This window comes from Pseudoliparis swirei, chromosome 24 (assembly GCF_029220125.1).
Source record: "Pseudoliparis swirei isolate HS2019 ecotype Mariana Trench chromosome 24, NWPU_hadal_v1, whole genome shotgun sequence".
NCBI classification, from domain to species: Eukaryota; Metazoa; Chordata; class Actinopteri; order Perciformes; family Liparidae; genus Pseudoliparis; species Pseudoliparis swirei.
In genome coordinates, this window is record NC_079411.1 from 13,172,502 (window position 1) to 13,191,420 (window position 18,919).

At 42.4% G+C, this 18,919-nt stretch overlaps 1 protein-coding gene across 2 annotated transcripts in view; it reads right to left on the reverse strand.

Moving 5' to 3' along the window:
- The window catches only part of vegfc (vascular endothelial growth factor c), a 49,149-nt gene extending 32,297 nt beyond the window's left edge, over positions 1 to 16,852 (reverse strand). For both annotated transcript variants that reach the window (XM_056410269.1, XM_056410268.1), the window contains exon 1: positions 16,499 to 16,852. In XM_056410269.1, the coding sequence (XP_056266244.1) occupies positions 16,499 to 16,615 (117 nt within the window). In that variant the 5' untranslated portion in view covers positions 16,616 to 16,852. The remainder of the gene's footprint in view (positions 1 to 16,498) is intronic.
- Between the last annotated feature and the right edge of the window lie 2,067 nt (positions 16,853 to 18,919).

Genomic DNA, 18,919 nt, shown 5'->3' on the forward strand with positions numbered 1-18,919 from the left:
TTCCTGGTCCGATGCGAGGTTTTGGGGCAGGGATGTCTATGTGTATAGATTGTAAAGCACTCCGAGACAAATTAGTAATTTGTGAAATTGGGCTATACAAATAAAAACTGAATTGAACTATATGCTGAGCTCATCGATGAACTGAAAGAACCTTTTTGGACATCACTGAAGATGCCTCACCAAGAGCTCATAAAGACACAATTGTTAATCAGCATTATTATTAAACTGCTAATTAACAATGGAGAGTGAGCAACAAGTATTTTGTTTCGTATTATAAAATTAGATATTTTACCATGATTAATAAATGATAAATGTGTTGCTTATAATCTGGAGGTCACTCTCTAGAAAGTTGACGATCAGCAAAGCAATATATATGTAATTCAGCTTTTTAATGTATGCTAGAATCACACGCAATCCCAAATCCAGTGGTTTAAGTCTGCTCCAGAGTTTGGTTTACAGCTGTACGTAAGCATGAACACATCAACCCAACAAGCCAAACGTACCGCAGTCAATTTGAGCCACACCTCAGTGGGTTAGGTGTGACGGCACCCATGGACATTTAAAGTATTGGACCAAAGGGTATTAAAAAGTTGGACAAAGCAGCAGACAGCACCATGTGGAGATGGATGTAAACACTAACATTGCGGATGAAAAGCTAACTTTGGGATTATGAGACTCCCGAAAGCTTGAAACCAGAGAACGGTGTTGTGATGAGTGTTTCTGTGGGCTCTACATCTGAGATCTGAGCTATTAGTGGTGACTTATTTAAGTTAAATATCCTGCTTTTCCAGCACTTTTAACTGCATCTCAGAGTCTTAATCAGAAAATGTATGTTGCAATTTCTTTTCGCTCATCAGGTGCAACAGATAAAAAAATATTTGGGGGTTAAATAGTAAATGGAGGCGCTGAGGGGGTCACACCCATATCCCTGGATAATGGACTGTACAAAGCTATTTAACACTACATGTCATCATTCACCCATTCAAAGCAATTGATACACTGATGGGAGGAGCTACCATGCAAGGTGCCACCTGCCCATCAGGACTCTTAAACATTCATACACTATAAGCACAGTTACGGGGAGCAATTTGGAGTTAACTGTCTTGCCCAAATACACATCAACATGGACTTTAGAAGCTGGGGAACTAACCGCCGATCCTGATTGAAGGACGACCCTGCTCTACCACAGTCGTCCTTGAGTTAAATTGTTTCATAACTTCTATGCTCGCATGTTTGGGATGATGAGTGACACTATCACAAAATAATAAGAAAAGTCCAACTAGTGTGCTCATATCAACAAAATGAGGCCCATTCCCCAAAAATGCTATAGTCACTTGTTTATCGAAAGATATTATTTAATGAAGAAATAACGGAATAAAGAACAAACGCTGACATGGTCACATACGTGAAGAAAGGCCCTCCTGATTGAGGATCACGACGACACCAACAATGCCTGCAGCAAAACAAATTACACTGAGAAAACATTTATTTTTAGTATCAAAATTGAGAACTAACACAAAAAGCCAACAAATATAATTTTACGAGGAGCAAGTGGTAAGACACAGCAGATGTGGAAAACACCTGTCAGATACTCAAACACACAGCACATAAAAGATGGGAGAGCCAATGTGCTTCTTAAGACATTCCTCTAGGACACCGTAATAAAATATATAATGCACAGCTGTCTATGATTCCACTGCGGTCTATATTTGCACATTACATCATGTTATATTATACTGAACTGTATTACATTATAGTCCATTATATTTCATTGTATTATCCATAGGAGACAGAGATAGCTTATAAAAAACTTACGGGACATATGCCATAGAAAGATACTAACTGATAGTGAAATGAGAATCAACTCAAGTATATTATCTCAGATGCATGACATGATATCCTGTTATTTTTCCTTTAAGCCTCTTACTCTGTTCCGGGAGGCAGTTTGCCACTTTGCCCAGCTGATACTCCCGCCTTGATCAGCAGATAGAGATCAACATGGAGACAGCAATGCAAACCTACAACTAAAGGAGGGAAATGGTTGTATGTGAACTCCTGACATTCCATCCAGCCATTTTGATCTGCTTATCTGGGCTCAGGTGGTGGCCGGCCCAGCAGGCTGACCCAGGTTTTCATCTCACCCTCAACATTTTCCAGCTCTTTATGGGCGATTCTGAGGCGTTCCCTGGTCATCCGGCAGATATAATCCCTCTAGCGTGTTCTGGTCTTCCCCGATGTCTCCTACCAGTTGGGTTTGATCCGAACACCTCCAGTGGCGTTACCATCTTTCGACACAAAGGACACAAAGGAGTAGCGCCTCAACTCAAAATTCACTTCTGATGTCTGAGCTCCTTACCTATCTCTAAGGATGAGCCCAGCCACCCAACGAAGGAAACTCATTTCAGTCATTTGTGTCTGTCTGAAAGGTGCTTAGCCATGTTTGACGTGTTGCCTCCCTGGTCTGAGTGGCTTTGAAACACGTTTTGCAAACGGGTCTCTGTATGTCAGAGGACTTTCCTTCACTGTCTGCAATGTAGACAAAGTATTTCCAGATTTCACTTCTGGCATCTTTTTTTACAAAAAGCCAAGGACGGTTGGCAAATGCTCCGCCATGTTGTCTCCCCAGCGGTCATCGCTGTGAATGAGCGCTGCCTGTTGAGCGCTAACGCGTGCAGGCAGCATGACAGGGAGCGCAGCAGTGAGTTCGCTCTCATCGCGTTATTTTAATCAAGTCTCGATACAACGCAAAATCGTATTGTTTTGAGTATGTGCGTGTCTGTGAGTATTTGTGTGTCTGTGACTGTGTAAATGGACCTGGACTTGTTTCGTGCTTTTCTAGTCTTCCAAAGACTCAAAGTTCTTTAACACGAGAGGACATTCACCCATCCACACACTGATGGGAGGATCTCAGGTTCTACCGACACATCAGCAGTAACTACCATTCACACACATTTATACACCGTCGGCACAATACGGGAGACATTCTGGGTTTCAGTGTCTTGCCCAAGGACACATCAACATGGGCTAGCGGAGCCGGGGATCGAACCACCAATCCTCTGATTGAAATCTCCTGTCAGGATTATTTATTATTCTGACAGCTCAGGTCCCATTTTAAAAAAGCCTATATATTTGGCAGATGTAAAGCCTTACACAGGAATGTGTTTTGTATTAGTACATTTTTTATTATAAACGGCCTCCTGCTCTGAATGGAGAGCAGAGTTTCACCTCGACTCCTGGGTCAGACAGTCAGAGAGCAGCCGGTGAACATAGTGGAGAGTTGTTGTGCAGTTTTATTTATTTTTTGCCTCAGGAGTTGTATGTGAGTGTGGAGATCAAACCAGAGCATAAGAAGAGTGAATATTCTATGTGGCTGTATCTTGTGGACACAAACATGGCTCTAAATGAATGATGTTGTTGCTGCTTTCACATGCAGACAACTGTTTGCTCACGTGTTCATTTTATTTTAACTTCATACAGTGAAAATATGCCAATACGCATGTCCTCATCTGAAGGCTGCAAAGCTTCACTGCTGTAGTTTTCCAATGCCCATATTCCAAACTGATCTGTGGTTTTTACTGGTTTCATTCATAAACCCTCTGACGGCCACAAGTTTCCAACTTCTATAGTAGTGCTCCTGTCCAAGTGACACGGACCATTTAAAACTGTGTTGAAACCTTTATGGTCTGATAGATTACAGTAAGATGATACTGCTAATACATACTGATAATATAGTGATCAGTTTCTTTAAATGTGTCCGTTTCATGGCTAGAAATAACAGAAAAAGTATCTCAGATACAGAGACCGAAACAGAAGACAAGATATACTTGCGCACATGTGTGCATGTCCACAGCTTTCCTTTGCCAAACAAACCACGAAAAGTCTGTAGTTTGTGTTTTCCTTACCTTTCTCTCTGTGTGTGTGTGTTTAAGTTCCAATTCATCATGGCTGTGTCTTTGTTTAACAATGGAGTGTTTGACCGCGTGTCTGCTCCAGCTCGTAAACACACACACACACGGTTTACACCATGCATGCCAATGTGTAACCGCAGCGTGTTATCTCGAACAGCAACAAGCACTGATGTCATTCACTGCTGCATGGGATGTTTACGGCACGAAACAGCTTTGGACTGTAAATGGCTCACAACAGTAAACAGTGAGTGCTGAAATGGACACAAGGCCAGCAAGTCAAATGTGATAAAGGAGCCTGGAAATAGTTTGTCTATCTTCTTTGGCATTATAAGAAAGATAACTGCTGGATTTTGTGAACGTTTGTGTGGCTAAGTGCTCATTGGGTGAGATGTGAGGATCTCTAATCTAACCTTTCAGTCAATATCTCGCCTCCGTCACGCACATCCAATAGGCTCCATCACATAGATGAGCAGATCTCAATTTGTATTTGTAAACGATGAAGCCCGATGACCACCAACTTTAATCACGGAGTTCCATAAGGTTCTGTGCTTGAACCAATTTTATTTACCTTGTATTTGCTCCCTTTGGGCAATATTATCAGGAAACACTCCATAAACTTTCATTGTTATGCAGATGATACTCAATTATATATATCGATCAAACCAGTAGAGACCAACCAGCTCACTTAACAACATACATGTCTTAAAGACATAAAAACATGGATGACCTGCAACTTCTTGATGTTAAACTCTGACTGAACTGAAGTAATTTTAATCGGCCCTGAGCACCTCAGAGATCAATTATCTGGTGATGTGGTTTCTCTAGATGGCATTGCCCTGGCATCCAACACCACTGTAAAGAATCTCGGCGTTATCTTTGATCGGGACTTGTCCTTTAACTCCAACGTGAAACAAATCTCAAGGACTGCATTTTTTCATCTAAATAATATTTCAAAAGTCCGGGACATCTTGCCTCAAAAAGATGCAGAAAAACTGGTTCACGCATTTGTTTCTTCGATCACATCACTCCTGCATTAGCTGCTCTGCACTGGCTCCCCGTAAAATCAATAATCACATTTGCCCAACCAAATTGTTCTCCTCATACAAAGCCTTGATTGGTGATGCTCCATCATATCTTAAGGAGCTTGTAGTACCATATTGCCCCACTAGAGAGCTGCTCTCACTAAATGCGGAAATACTTGTAGTCCCTAGAGTCCTAAAAAGTAGGATGGGAGCCAGAGCCTTCAGTTATCAAGCTCCTCTTTTACGGAACCAGCTTCCAACTTCAGTCCTGGAGGCAGACACAGTCACCTCATTTAAGAGTAGACTGAAGACTTTTCTCTTTGATAGAGCTTATAGGGCTGAATCAGGTTTGCCCTGGTCCAGCCCCTTGATATGCTGCTATAGATTTATAGGCAGCTGAGGGACGTTTTAGGATACACTGAGCACCTATCTCCTCTTCTCTCTCGCTCTCCTTATGGATGAATATGTATCTCTCCATTGCACATTACTAACTCTACTTCCTCCCCGGAGTCTTTATGACTTCACGCCTCATAGGGTCCATTGGACCTGGCTGTGTCCGAAGCTGGTCCTGACCCCTTGCCCCTGCTTCCTGCATTCAGCCCCTGTCCTGGACCTGGCCTCCTTCCCAATGGCCCTGCCTCCTTCTCTGTGCCTCCTGCCTCAAAGGCCGACCTCATTGGTCTGGCCTCTTTCGTGATGCCTCATGTCTGGTGGGCCGGCATCCTGCCTCTGTGGCCCTGCCTCCTTACATCAACTACATTAGATACAACTAGATTAGACTAGATACAATTAGACTAGATACAACTAGATTAGTCTAGCTCTGAGGCTATGACGAATATGGGAGAGGAAACAGTGGATGATGGTAAATTGAAGGTATTTATTATCATGAAGGAATGCTGAGTTCCAACTCCAATAAACTGTAAGAGCAATGTCATCCTCTGATTTCACAAATATCATGTAAACAAGAAAGACGTTTTAGAAATGCTAATATTAATAGTGGGAAAGCCATGCTGATCTTTCTAGCAGAAATATGTGAATTTTACCCAGAATAACTGCAGGCTGCCAGCTACACTTTCCAAATGAAGGCAAGCAGCTAAAATGCTGAACTGAGTTGTGAATCTGCTGAAAACTGAGACATGCAGAGGACAGCAGGTCATGTGCTGGTGAGGAGTTAGAGGTGGATTTCCTGAATGTTTCATCAGTGGCAAACACACACAACAAACTGATCAGCTGTGCTTGTATAGAGGGTTGTTCTCTTCTCAAACAGAATGCATAGAATCCTGTGGACCACATGACGCATAACATCTGTTGCCCACACATCAATCTGAGTATGTGTGGGAGATTACCATGATAGAAAATAACATATTCATGGAAACATAACCTGAAGGTATATTCGGAAGGGATCCACGGTGCTGGGTAACAAATTAGCTTGACTGCATGTTTTTAGGAGAAAGCCTCGCAGCCCCTTGTCTGTGACACCCCACTTCATTATGCATTCTCTCCTCACTGAACCACTTTCACCTTCAACTCACTCCAATTCACACTCCCATCCAACACCCCCCACCCACCCCCAAGATCCTGAATACAGTTTTGACTGGTGAGGTCTGCAGGTCAGTCTCTCAGGGTCCCACAGGTTAATCTGCAGATGTCAGAACACTCTGAATGAGCCCTGAGTTCAAAGAACATGAGTCAAAAAGCCCCGATTCAGACAGGTTTATAGGGTTTCTTTCAGACAAAAACTGGATAGAAATGTAACACACTTTGTACAACAGATAAAATACATTTCTTCTTCCTACACATAAGATCCAGATATGTTTCCCACTGATATGTTACATTCTTTGATAACAACAACTTTTTTGCAGATGCAGTCAGAGAGAAAGAGAGAAGGGAGGGGAAAGGAGGAAGAGCTTGGATTTGGTTTCATCAGAGTGCATAGCCAAGATGACAAAAGGAACACTGTTACATGTTTTTTGGGATAATCCAAAAGAAATGAACAATCCTAAACTCTTCATCCTGACAGATTTGGCACATCGTGTCCGCTTTGATGACACTTGTATTCAGTCCTCGACACAAACAGCCCTGTTGGACATATAAGGTGCTAACCGTGTAGTTCAAAGCATATCTAGTGCCTCCACACTCAACATGACGACTGCTGAGTCAGCAGCGTGCAGCTAAAAGTGCAGAGAGTACTAACAGTGCAAACACCAACAGTGCTGATAGAGCAAACAGTGTTAACAACAACAACAACAACAACAACAGTGCTGACAGAGCTAACAGTGTTCTTCTGGGTCGGGACGGCACTATCCGCTGTAAACGGCCGAGGAGAGTGCCGGCCATGAATTAACCAGCGCAGTGCGATCACAGCTCCGACAACAGCACACACTGAGAGAGAGAGGGGCTTCATTATGTGCTCAAGAAACATTGCCCCACTCTATCTTTACATTGACGATAGTTGTTAATTAATGCTCTGAATATTGTGTAGCGCAGTGTATTCTGGGGACAAACCATCTCCACCCAGAAAAGGCCTGATCTACCATGACAAAATGTATAAGTAAATTAACTTTCCTGTCCATCTTGATTCAATGGTTTGCAAGCCTTTTATGATAAATCCAATGTTTTAAGTAGGTTATAATTATCAGAACAATGCAAGTGTTCAGGCTCCCTCGTGTGGCTGAAAGGTGTACTGCAGATGAAAAATACCATGCGGTAATTCTGCTAATTATTTTGGGGACCCAAATAAAATCTCCAGTAACCCAGTCTTTGGGCAGAGACTGGTAGAAAGAACCTTTCAGACCTAAGAATTCATCTGTTTGTTTGCCTTTTTTTATAATTTTCATTGTAAAAAAAAAAAAAAATGTGTCTTTATTTACGAGGAGGGATGAAAAAAAATCGATTCAAATCGTAAAGGGGTTGTGTTGGGAAAAGATTGAAGATTTAATTTTTTTGCCATAGCCCCAGAAAGCATACTGTGAGGTGTCTCCACAGAGAGCCAGTGCCCAGCTAGTTAGGACGGAGGAAAAACTAGAAGTCTGGAGGTCTTCACAGGTTCAAAACGTTGGACCCGTTCTGAAACGTATTATTAGTATCTTTATTTAAAAGGGACCATGTACAGTTAAAACATAAATGTCACTATTTGATGCACTGTACCAGATTGTAACTACAGCTAATTTGCATCGGTAGTCCCTTGGCAGATCATAACAAACATAAAACAATAACAAACTAGACACAGTACAACAGTATATGTGGTAAGAAGAACACAAAATACACACAATGCGAAGCTATAGCACAGCACATTAACAGTAACTAATTCATACTATTAAAGGTAAGTAATAAAAAACATAAAAAGGAAGTAATACAAACCATAATAATTTTGCTCAATGAGTACAGTGCTGACCAGCTTTCAACTTATTTTTTTAAGTGCTGATAGAGCTGCAGCTCTTCTTCACGTTATGAGGGTGTACCACGGATTTGTGGCTGATTGGTGGCTGATTGACTGAATACAATCCAGAAGAATAAGGTCCATCCACAGGAGACTTTATGTGGGATTGAGGACAGTCAGGCCCGCAGATTAGAAAATGGCAGCAGAGTGGGGGGGGGGGGGGGGGCTATTCTCCTCATTCCCTGCTGTGCTGAACGATAGCAGGTCAGAGAATGTCAAAAATCAGCTTGAATAATGAGAAATGATTCATTATTCATTAATGGTTTAGCATGACGCACACTCACTGGCCACTTTATTAGGTACCCCTGTCAAATCTAATCTAATCTAATCTTTTTGTTGGTATTACTGAGGCTTTGCTCAACCTGTGTCTCAGTCAAAAGCATCACCATCCCTCTCAGATAACGGATGAGGTGCTGAGTCACTCAGGTTGTTTTTGGCTCTGAACAAGGAAAGAAAGAAATAAGCGCAGGAGTCCAGACAGCTTAAAAATGAAGATTAAATTATGAAGGATCGCGTGTTCGCGCAGGTGTGTGCACGCGTGCGTGTGTGTGTGTGTGCGCATGCCCGTGTGTGTGCGTGTGTGTGTTCTGAACATAACCAACATATGAGTAATCTCATCCACCTGGTTTCCATCTACAGTGATTAGACATGAACACACAAGCGCATGTGCGCTTCTGTAGCGCGGGCACCATGCCTATGTCCCAACCGTTCACTCCTCACTACACAATGAGTTTGTGATTGTGTCTGACTGCATCGTGACAATTAAGGCTTCACGGTAATTGAAAAAACTGCAAATCATTTCTGTGATGTGTATTTTCACCCTCAATGTTGTACATTCTGAAGTGAAATGCATCAATCAGTTTGACTGTGAGAACTACATTTAGTGGTGAATAATATAATAGCAGATAACAATGTCCAGGACTAGGACACAATGAACTAATAGGACTGTGTTGGTGTTCATGACCAAACTCATAACAGGAAATTCATCTTTTTGTCTGCAAAAACTCAAGTGACTAAAGCAACTGAAGATGCACTTTCCGTTGCCACCATGAGGTTCCTTGGTGATTTGAGTCCTGTGACTTTTTTTCAAGGGACTGAAAGGATCCTTCAACCCTTTATTTGTGTTTTAATAGCAGATCTGAAGACATGCAAAGATTAGGCAGATTAGTCCGCTGATGTATGAAAAAGCAACACGACATGGGACGAGGGCCGCAGTGGTTCACACATTGCAGCATCGTGCCTGTCATGTTCATCTGGCAAACACATTGGAAAATAATTAAATAAACCTTAGTTTTGTCACTCGACATGTAAAAGATGCCTTTCAAGACATAAATACATAAGGTCGACAACTGTGCCCCCCCTTCCCCTCCTTAGGTATGGCATGAACACTTTCATAATCTCCAAAAGTGCCCAATAGACACACTTCTCGTCTACACTCAACAAACAGAGTTATCGGCCTGAAAATAACTAAGATGAACAATGCATTCAAATACCGATTTGGACATCAATTACCATGACAATGGTCAAAGCTTAGATGAATTTTGGCTTTAGATATAAATAAATTATCAGATGCCAAAACAGTTATTTCGAAATACAATGTGACAGGATTTCATGCCATGGTGATCATTTTTACGAGCAGGTTTTTGGACCTAGCGATTTAAATAACCGCTATTTAAAGTTAGTAGTCGGAAGTTGATTCACTTCCAAAGGAAGTCATCTGCTTTTCTTCACACGTCTTTTTCCTTAATGTACATTTCTGATGGTGAAAGTATTTTTGGGCTTAATGGCATTACGTGTTGTAATTAAATGGTTTGGCTACTGTGTCAAAGTGGCTTCAAAGCCTTGAGCTCTTCCTGGGAGGTTGGTACCCAGTGACACCATCAGACACATATACCTTGGGGGGCTGAATCAACCTGAACTTCGCTTTTCTAGCCAGCTAATGTCTGTGCTCCCGCCAAAAGCTGGGGCTCCAGCACTCAAACGTTTCCACCATTACCTGCCACCGTAGGCAGCTGTTTTCAGTTTAACACATCTGATGTACCAGACTAACTGGCACAGAAAGGTAAAGTTAGAGATGTGGGTGCTGGTGAAACCAGTGGAGCATCTAGCAACTTGACATCCAGACAATTCTCTTTCGGAGCTGGTGGGGAACAAAACAGAACAAGAAGGGGGAATAAATACTGGACTTGCTATGCCTGCTGAAATGTGTTCACCATATTAACTTGATAGGGTGTCAATGGTTGGTTTATATTGGTTGGTGCAGATGCTCATCCTTTAAATGTAACACTGGAAACAAATATGAGCGTATAGAAAGTGTAAACTCCTGCTGCACATTGGGAGCATGGCCTTTGCTTCTTTCCGTATTCAACATTATGTTTATGTCTTCCTCTTGCATTCTTTATATTTCATCAGAACTACTCAAACCAAAGCCTTTAGCAACCAGTCCATCTTTTGAGACGCTTTTTGAATAGAACCAGCAGGGAAAGCAGATGCTCGACAGAAGCTCAATGTGTCAACCCTTGAATCTGGAGGAACTTTGTGATATTTATAGTTAACATGGTTGATATTTCAAGTAGGGCTGCAACAACGAATCGATAAAATCGATAAAAATCGATTATGGACAGATGGACACGTATCTCAACACTGAGGAGGCACAGTGCGACTGAGTTGAACGGTCCACAGGGATATCACAGAAAATTCCTTTGGAATGATTGCTAATTACACACTACATTCTTCTGCAGACTCCAGGGAGTTGTGAAATATGGGAGAGAGAGAGAGAAAGCAGTTGGATAGAGAATAAATAGTAACTGAGATGAGTGATTATGTGGTGACTGAGTCAGCATAAAGGCCAAAGGGAGAGAGAGAGTTGCTCTATTCCTGCTCATGTTTATCATGATGAAGTAAGAGCGATGAGGCAACGTCAGTCCACGGAGAGCGAGAGACATATGTTGGCACTGTGACAGATATTTCACCACATCCATCTGTTTATAGACTAAAGGGTCATCTACAGATAACATCACTTTGAACCATCACTGAATCTCTAACATGACAGTTATATTTGAAAAGAAGAGGACCAAAATGTTTTTTAAATGAGCTCAGCACAGAAATACATTTATGTGCAATCAATTTAAGTGTGCTAATACATTATGGCGAAAAATCCAAGCCACTCTAACCCATACTGCATATGAGCATTACATCAGATAATATGTTTGTGGGGAAAAAACAATGAGCTATCCTCTTACTCCACACTGGCTCCTTGACGGGTTGCACTGCCGACAGATGAACCGGTCGGTCCAGTCTCAGCCGTCTTATCAAACCTGTGACCTGCAACAAGGCTTCGATAGACCGACTGTCCGTTGTCTGTCCTGCACAGAAGACCAGGCACATTGAGCTGGTGAACATGGTGGAGCGTTCAGCAGCTAAAGGGTCCGACTTTTAGAGTTTAGCATTAGAGACCAAGACAGAGTTCAAAGAGAAGGAATATTAGACTCACACACACGAAAGGTGATCGAAACACGACTCCAAATTCACATGGGTCAAGGTAGAACTCGTGCTTGCCACGGACCCGTGCTCGTATGCACGAACAGAGGGTTAATGGGTACAATTCCTGTTTTTGTTTGACTTATTTATCGAAGCAGACTATCGCACACGTTCTACTCCGTTATTTGCTTTGAGCGGATAGGTCTGGCGTATAGTGGGCCGCTGTTTGCTCAAACGGACCTCTACTTGTACAGCGCTTTCCTAGTCTTGCGACCACTCAAAGCTCTCTCACACTACTTGTGGGGGCGGCTGTAGCTCAGTGGGGTAAGGGGGTCGTCGGTTCAATCCTCCGCTCTCCCCATTAGTTGCAAGTTGAAGTGTCCATGAGCGAGTCACTGAACCCCCAGTTGCTCCCCGGGCGCATCACTGCAGCCCACTGCTCCTTAATGACTAAGGATGGGTTAAATGCAGAGAATACATTTTGTTGCCTCTGTACCTGTACTCTGTGCAATGACGATAAATTGAATCCAATCCAATCATTCACCCATTCACCCACTGATGGGAGGGGCTAAGGGTTCACCTGCACATCAGCAGTAACTAACATTTACACACATTCGTACACCGTGGGCACAGCTAGCAATTTGGGATTAAGTGTCTTGCGCAAGAACACATCGACATGGCCGATCCTCAGATTGAAGGACGACCCTGCTCTTCACTGCGTCAATCATCCCCAAATGTACTGTATATTAACTTTGTAATGGGATAATGTGGCAATGTTGTGTTTATTGCTTGTGGGCTGCCCCAACTCGGCCAAAAGATCAATTAATGCAGGTTTAAATGTGACAATATAACACGCTGACTCCTATAACTTACATCCCGATGTGATTAACAGGCAACTTTTTTTCCCACTGCAATAGGTAGTGAAACTCTTCTCCACCAAAGCTCTACGGAGGATGGTTGACTGGTTCAGTGTACAAAACACGTTCATGTTTTTGTGCTCCGTCTTCTGCTTTAATTCCATTTAACCATTTGATTGTAGTTGCCTAAACATTACCAGAAGTTCAACATTGCTGTAGTTATCCGGTGTGGACAATGAGAACAAATGAAAAATGTTGGCAGTGAAGATTTTGCAGATGCCAGCCTCTTTAGTACTGACGTACTTTGTTGTGTTTTCCCAACATATTAGGCATTCATTGTATTGCCATGTGTGGTAAACACTCAGTCATTTGATCCTGGAGGTCGGAATTTCCATCAAGTAATATTATTACCAAATAACATTTCAAAATACTCTTTGGTGCAAGATCGTTCGGTCGATAAGGCTTACTCTAATAAACCACCAAATCAATGAAGCAAAAAGCACAAAAGGAAAACTAGCAATGGAAAGCCAATAAAAAAATGGAGGAAAAGGTCAAGACAAAGAGGAACCAAGAACGTTATGAAGACAAACACGTTTCGTTGGGGAGGTTGTTTTTCCTCCATAACAAGCCAAGTAATAGAATTCAAATGAGTCAAGGAGCACGCAGAACCATGCCGATCTGTAGTTGTGTGTATTGATGTGGAATATAACACATAATACCTTCAGTTCTTGTCAGAATACAAACATGGGTTTGAACTCATACAGACAAGCTAATGTGATTTCTCGAGGATTATGGACTGCACATAAACACTTGACACAAGCAAACCCTAGAGGCTGCAAAAGCAATTACACTTCACAATACAAAAGGTTTTAAAGAGTTTTATAGAGTTTAGCTGAAAACAGAGTATTCACTGAAGATATTATACTTTTTACATACATGAGGATCATACACCCCTAATGTGTCAATATTCACACTCATTATCAAGGTAAATCCTCATTGGCTACCATCTGTGTCTAATGTACACAATGAAAGAGCTACTCAGAGCTTTTCTTTGAGTTCACCCGAAGTTGTCTACATTACCCACAATGCAACTTTTAACCACTGGCAATTCAGTCTGAATTGCTGGTCTCTTATATGCTAGGAGCAGCTCGGCGGCAGCCTCAGATTCTGGAGAGTAAAGCTGATGCAGAAGTTTTTTTAAACCTGCATCCCCTCTACTGGCCACCAGGTGGTGGCTCCTCTGGTTATATAAGAGTCTATGAGAAAATGACGACTTCTTTCTTGATTTTTTCCCTCAGTAAAGACTGTAAACATGAGTGTATGGTCTTAATCTCTAGTTTCAAGTCTTCAATCCAGCATGATGTTCATTTCGTAAATGATGGTCCATTAGAGTCAAACAGACCATAAAGCAGGGTATGCTTTAGGGCGGGGCTACAAGTTGATTGAGAGGGGCTTCTAAACGGAAGTCCACAAACTGGTGACGTCATGTATTTTTTTTACCTCTATAACTTGGAGCCTGGACCCCAAACCAACGATGTCTCAAGTGACATCACTGGAAGACATTTATAAGACTTCACACAGCTCCCCTGGAGCCACTTAAGGCTTTATACTACTTCTTTTTTTTATTTATGGAACCACACTCCCAAACACCTGGAAACAGACTGATGTGTACAATTTATGTTGTTCCAATGTTGTTTCAATATTCAAAACTATCTTCAACAATAAATAAAAACATAAACAAAGCCTATAACGAAAGAGGGACGTTAAGCTCTAGACCCGTAACCTTACATATACAGAGAAGATATTTAGCCTGCAATAAAATGGCTAATTTGCAAGAATCATGTACTCAATCAACTGGAGACCCCGGGGAAGACCCAGGACACGCTGGAGTGATTATATCTCCCAGCTGGCCTGGGAACGCCTCGGGATCCCCCAGAATGAGCTGGAAAATTTTGCGGGTGAGAGGGAAGTCTGGGTCAGCCTGCTGGGTCTGCTGCCCCCGCGACCCGACCCCGGATTAAGCGGATGAGAATGAATAGATGGATGGATGTACTGTGAAAACATCCCTTTTCAATTCCTGCCTTTACTCGAATTACCAATCCCAAAAGGAAGGCTTCGGAAAAGGCTCGAGATGGCTTTGTTTTCAAACTGACAGGTTTTCTGCCCTGAGATGATGAAAACTGACTGAACCACTCATGTTCAGCATGAAACCATAATTTCAAGTGTGGTAAACCGATTAAACGGTGGTTTGAAAGCCTCATTCCTGAATTATCTCCAAAGTTGTTATCACTTGTTTCCTGGTATTCCTCTCACAGCGAAGGCTTTACAGGTGGAGGACAGCAGCTGAAGGGAAAAACTCATCATTCCAATTAAGAGTCGACTGTGATCAAATGGCTGCATGTTACTGCTTAACACGTATCCCCCCCCGCCCCCACACACACACACACACACACACAAATACACACACACACACACTCACTTGACCCCTGTCGCCTGCCTTCATTGGCTCCTTTCTTTGGCTAATTTGAAAACACTCTTTTCTAATCCCCCATCCCCCCTTCCCTTCCTCTCTAATTCTATTGAGTTTGATTCAAATCTGCTGTGCTGGCATGACATTAAAGGCAAGTGTCTTTCAATGGTGTAACAATCCAACTTGTAATATAAGACATGACAGATGGATAATTACCATTTCATACAAGCCTCTAAATAGCAGCATTACCTCTTGAGTGCAAAACAATACATGGCCAGTTCATAACGTGACACACAAAGTCAGAGTGTGTAAGTGTATCTGTGACCTCTCCGGCCCAGAGGCTCAAAGAGGAGCTCAGACTAAACAACTGGCGTCCTGCACACCCAAACTGATGATAAACAGAAAATAGAGGCTTCTCGTTGTGAGCACTGACCATTACTGACGCGCCTCCAACGGCCACACCAGGGAAACACGACTTGGAAAAGGAACGGAAGTGAGATTAAAACTGACTGAGTGATTAAAACTGTGTTTTCTGGCTGTGTTTTATAAACAGCACCATATATCCGGGTAAACACACAGATGTTGAAGGTAGGTAAGCCTTGTGGTCACATCGGTTGATTTTCACACATAGCACAGTGGTAAGGGACACGTTTTTAAAAAAAATCAAATTTCCTAAATTATATTTGTACAGCGGCAAATTTTAACCAACATTCTATCAGGGCTCTCTTGGGCAGGTCTAGACCATGTGGATGGAACGAACGAGAGCTCACACACTGATGATGCACAGGTTTGTGTCTGAAGGTCTAATCCACGGATTTTGTTCCACCCTTCTATGGGGAGGGGGGCTAACAAGAGAAGAGATTTACTCTCATAAGGTTGAAGAGCACACTCCCCGTGGAGAAAGTCACAGCTTCTCACTCCCAGTTCACTGACCTTGAATACGCTCGGCCCCTTTGACTTAATGATCAGTGGATGCCTTGAGCTGAGAATGAAATACAGTCTGTTCAGGTTTCAGAAAGGTTAAACTCAAGGTGAAATCTGGCTGCAAATCATCCCTCATCTTTCCTCTGCGACGGGGGACGAAGGTCCCTCCTCACCTTGCTGTGATGGACCCCAGTAGCCTACTAGGTCCCAGGGACACCCCCCACTAGCCTTCTCTAAGAGTGGACTAGTCATGTAAAACATGACAGTCTCCATCAGGAGTCCAGTACTACAGCACTGAGGTCCCTGGACAGGCCGAGGCAGCCAGCTTCACCTCACTTCACCTCACTTCACCTCACTTCACTCCACTTCACTCCAACGTGCTTCTTCCTCCCACTCACCGGCTCGTCCATCTGCTCGTGCTCGTAGTAATCGTCGTCGTCGCTGTGGCTGAGGTCGCTGGCCAGGTTGGTGTAGAGCAGGTAGGACAGGAGAAGAGGGACTCCCGGGAGGTGCATGTTGATAAAGTCCTCACGCGGTTAGGATCCGAGAAGCATGAAGAGGAAAGTTTTTTTTAAACTCCCCTGTGTCTGCGCTCCCCTCTCCTTCTGCTGCTGATAACTCTGTTTCATTTGGCCTCTCACTCTTTCTCTCTCTCTCTCTTACTCTCTCGCTCGCTCTTTCTCTAGCTCTCTCTCACACTCTCTCTCTCTCTTGCGCGCGCGCTCTCTCTCTCTCTCTCTCGCTCTCTCTCTCTCGCTCTTTTCTTTGTCTCCGAGTCAAGGTCCAGTACTCGTCCCGCAGAGAGACTGCAGGATGTGTGCCCGGTCATATGGAAACGGATCAATCCGGTGGGTCCGAGCCTGACGCGTCAGTGACGACCTTTAAGGCGAAAACCATAGAAAAGCGCGCCTTCAAAGTAAAAGCTTTTTATTTTGATACACATCTGGATAGGGCTTTCGTGCAAGGTCAGAGCAGGAGTATTCAACTAAGAAAACAATGTCTTCATGCAAAGATCCGGAAAATCACAGTAATGTCTAACTTGCGCTATGATTTAGATATATATTGAAGTAGAAAGTAGGAAATGATATCTCAACAATATTTATTATCAGCTTTCAAATGTAACTGGATGACTTATAAATACTCTAATAATAAATGCATAGTATTCTCTCATTTCCATCGCAATAAGAAAATGACAGGAAGGTGTTTACTTAATTTTTGCGAAAATAAATTTAACTTAATTGTCTTCGCCCTGTATCTTCAAATGCAGTTAATTCAGGCGTCTCATAATGTCAATCAAAAAAGCCACGGTATTATATTAGTATCTTATAACATTTCTGTGCAGGGACTAAATCGGTTATTAAAACCACTTGTTTCAGCTCTATTCTCTCTGTTAACATTATTGTTGGGCTCTTAGATATTATGTTTCTGTTGCTTCAATTCAGATGCGAGTTGGTACGTTTGCTAAAAATATCTGAGCTTTGCCATCTTCACTTGAACACATGATGCATACTAGTTTTAAACTTATTTTGGGAAGAATGAACATATAGTAGTCTGGTTAAAGACTCTGGTTTCGCTGTCCACATTTCTCTGAATATAAGTGAAATGACTTCTCTCACTCTTCTGTTCTGACTGTTCGCATCTAATAGTCGAGCTGCAATGCTTACCAGAATAGAAGGCTATGCTTCATGTGTTAAAGCTGCATTCTCTCTACTGACCACCAGGGGGGCGACTACTCTGGTTGTATAGAAGTCTATAATCTGTTATAGAAGCATATGTGTGCCCTTGGGTTTTCAATCAACCATCAGATGTGAGTGTACTGTCCAGTGTAGTAAAAGAAAGTTGTTTTTCTTTTCTTTTATTTCTTTACTAATTGCTAACATTTGACCTAAACATGTAATAACAAAAAAGTCATTTTTAGAAGTGACCAGTCCTCTTATTTTATGTTATATTTATAATCATGTCGACATTTTCCTGAGAGAGAACCAAGTCAGCTCCGCTCATATTCCTGAAAGAAGGGTTGAGGTGAGCCCAGTCCACAGTGTGAGCATCTTCAACTGAAACAACTTGGCATGGAGCAGCGAAAGATGGAGATGTTGAACGAGCCTTGAACTGATGGCCGAACACTGCTACACACACAGTGTGTATGTGTGAGGCGCCATTCTACAGATATTAAAGTTATATGAAATCCTTTAGCGTGGCCTGCATTCCAAAGTATTACACACACACACACACACACACACACACACATAAAGAGCCTGAGCCAGAGTTAACTCTTTCTCTCGGGAAATATTGGGTTTGGATTCAATTGAGCGGGTTAGCAGAAACAACAGTTAGCCGGGGTCACTGAATTATTTTTATCTGACTGAGGAACACAGGTTGTGTGTGTGTGTGTGTGTGTGTGTGTGTGTGTGTGTGTGTGTGTGTGTGTGTGTGTGTGTGTGTGTGTGTGTGTGTGTGTGTGTGTGTGTGTGTGTGTGTGTGTGTGTGTGTGTGTGTGTGTGTGTGTGTGTGTGTGTGTGTGCATACTCAGCCACCCATTCCATTCTTATTGTACCGGAACTGAACAACAACAATGGGCAGGGTGGTTGAAGGGTGTTTCGTTAGAGTCTGTGTCTCAGCGATATGAAAAATGAAGAAAAGACTGCCGTATTGTGTGTCGTGCTTTGGCGTTCTGAATAGAAAACAGCTTATCATTTCTCACAGTTTTTTTTAAGCTTCATGTTGAAATTCAGCAAATACTTAGGATTCAGTTTTAAAATGTCAAATTGATATCAGTGAGTTTAATGATTCAAATGCAGGGAAGTTACTTTTAATTGCTC